Raw genomic sequence first — 960 nt, forward strand, 5'->3', positions numbered from 1 at the left:
TTTTTTTTTCTTTTTTATTTGGTTATCTTTGTGTAAAATTATAATTTAAGAGGAAATTTTCTTTTTAACCATTTCTTGGCATTCAATAGATTCCCCCTTAGAGATTATAAAACTGCACCTGCTGCATCTCAGTCTGTAAATCTGCTCTAAAACATAAAAAAAGATTATTTTATATTTCTACAAACATCAAGTTAAACCATAATGACCTGATAAATCTCCCTACTGTGCACTAATATTACAATCAAAGAGACAAAATAAACAGATTACTGTTTTTGTATTTCTCTTGCAGCAGTGGCATGATGACTACAGGGACTTCAGGACGGTGTTTGTTTATCTGCTGACTGGCTTGGAGCAATATCAGCACGGAAAGTAAGAAATTATTATTCTCTATCTCCATGCAGTGTTTTGCAAAAGTATCATCCCGCGTAAGCGTGTCCATCTAATAGAAAAAATATACTATGAGCTAATAAACGCCACACATAATACTGAACACATCAGCAGCACAGTGATACATGGTGGTGAAAGCATAATGCTGGGGGAATGTTACCTTAGCAGGGACAGGACTGGTATAGTTTAGAACAATTATTATTATTATTATTATAATTCAAATTAAAATGTAAATTTACTAAAAATATTTCTAAACTGTGGGTTTTTGTACATTAATGTCCTCATTGGAAAAAATCCAAATCTAGGTAAGTTATTTTTTCTTAAAATTTGTGTATTTGTTCTTGGATTAAGGAGGTAAAAGAGACATTTTGCCAATAAAACAAGACAATTTACACTTAAAATAAGAAAACAATTGCATTGTATTATTTCAAGCGCATATTATCTAATTATCCTATTTTAAGAATAAACATACTCATTCCATTGGCAAACTATCTCATTTACCTACTCAAATCAAGGGTAAATACACTTAAAGGTATACTATGCAACCGGTGTTGATTTTCCAGCGAGGCTCCC

At 31.7% G+C, this 960-nt stretch overlaps 1 protein-coding gene across 1 annotated transcript in view; it reads left to right on the forward strand.

Annotated features, from left to right (window-relative positions):
• LOC107081857 (ubiquitin carboxyl-terminal hydrolase 28-like) overlaps positions 1–960 on the forward strand; it is a 49,111-nt gene that overhangs the window by 43,038 nt on the left and 5,113 nt on the right. The window contains exons 20-21 of the mRNA XM_015370185.1: positions 90–135; positions 290–369. Coding sequence (XP_015225671.1) covers positions 90–135; positions 290–369 — 126 coding nt within the window. The remainder of the gene's footprint in view (positions 1–89; positions 136–289; positions 370–960) is intronic.

This window comes from Cyprinodon variegatus, unplaced genomic scaffold (genome assembly GCF_000732505.1).
Source record: "Cyprinodon variegatus isolate N-32 unplaced genomic scaffold, C_variegatus-1.0 Scaffold43, whole genome shotgun sequence".
Classification (NCBI taxonomy): domain Eukaryota; kingdom Metazoa; phylum Chordata; class Actinopteri; order Cyprinodontiformes; family Cyprinodontidae; genus Cyprinodon; species Cyprinodon variegatus.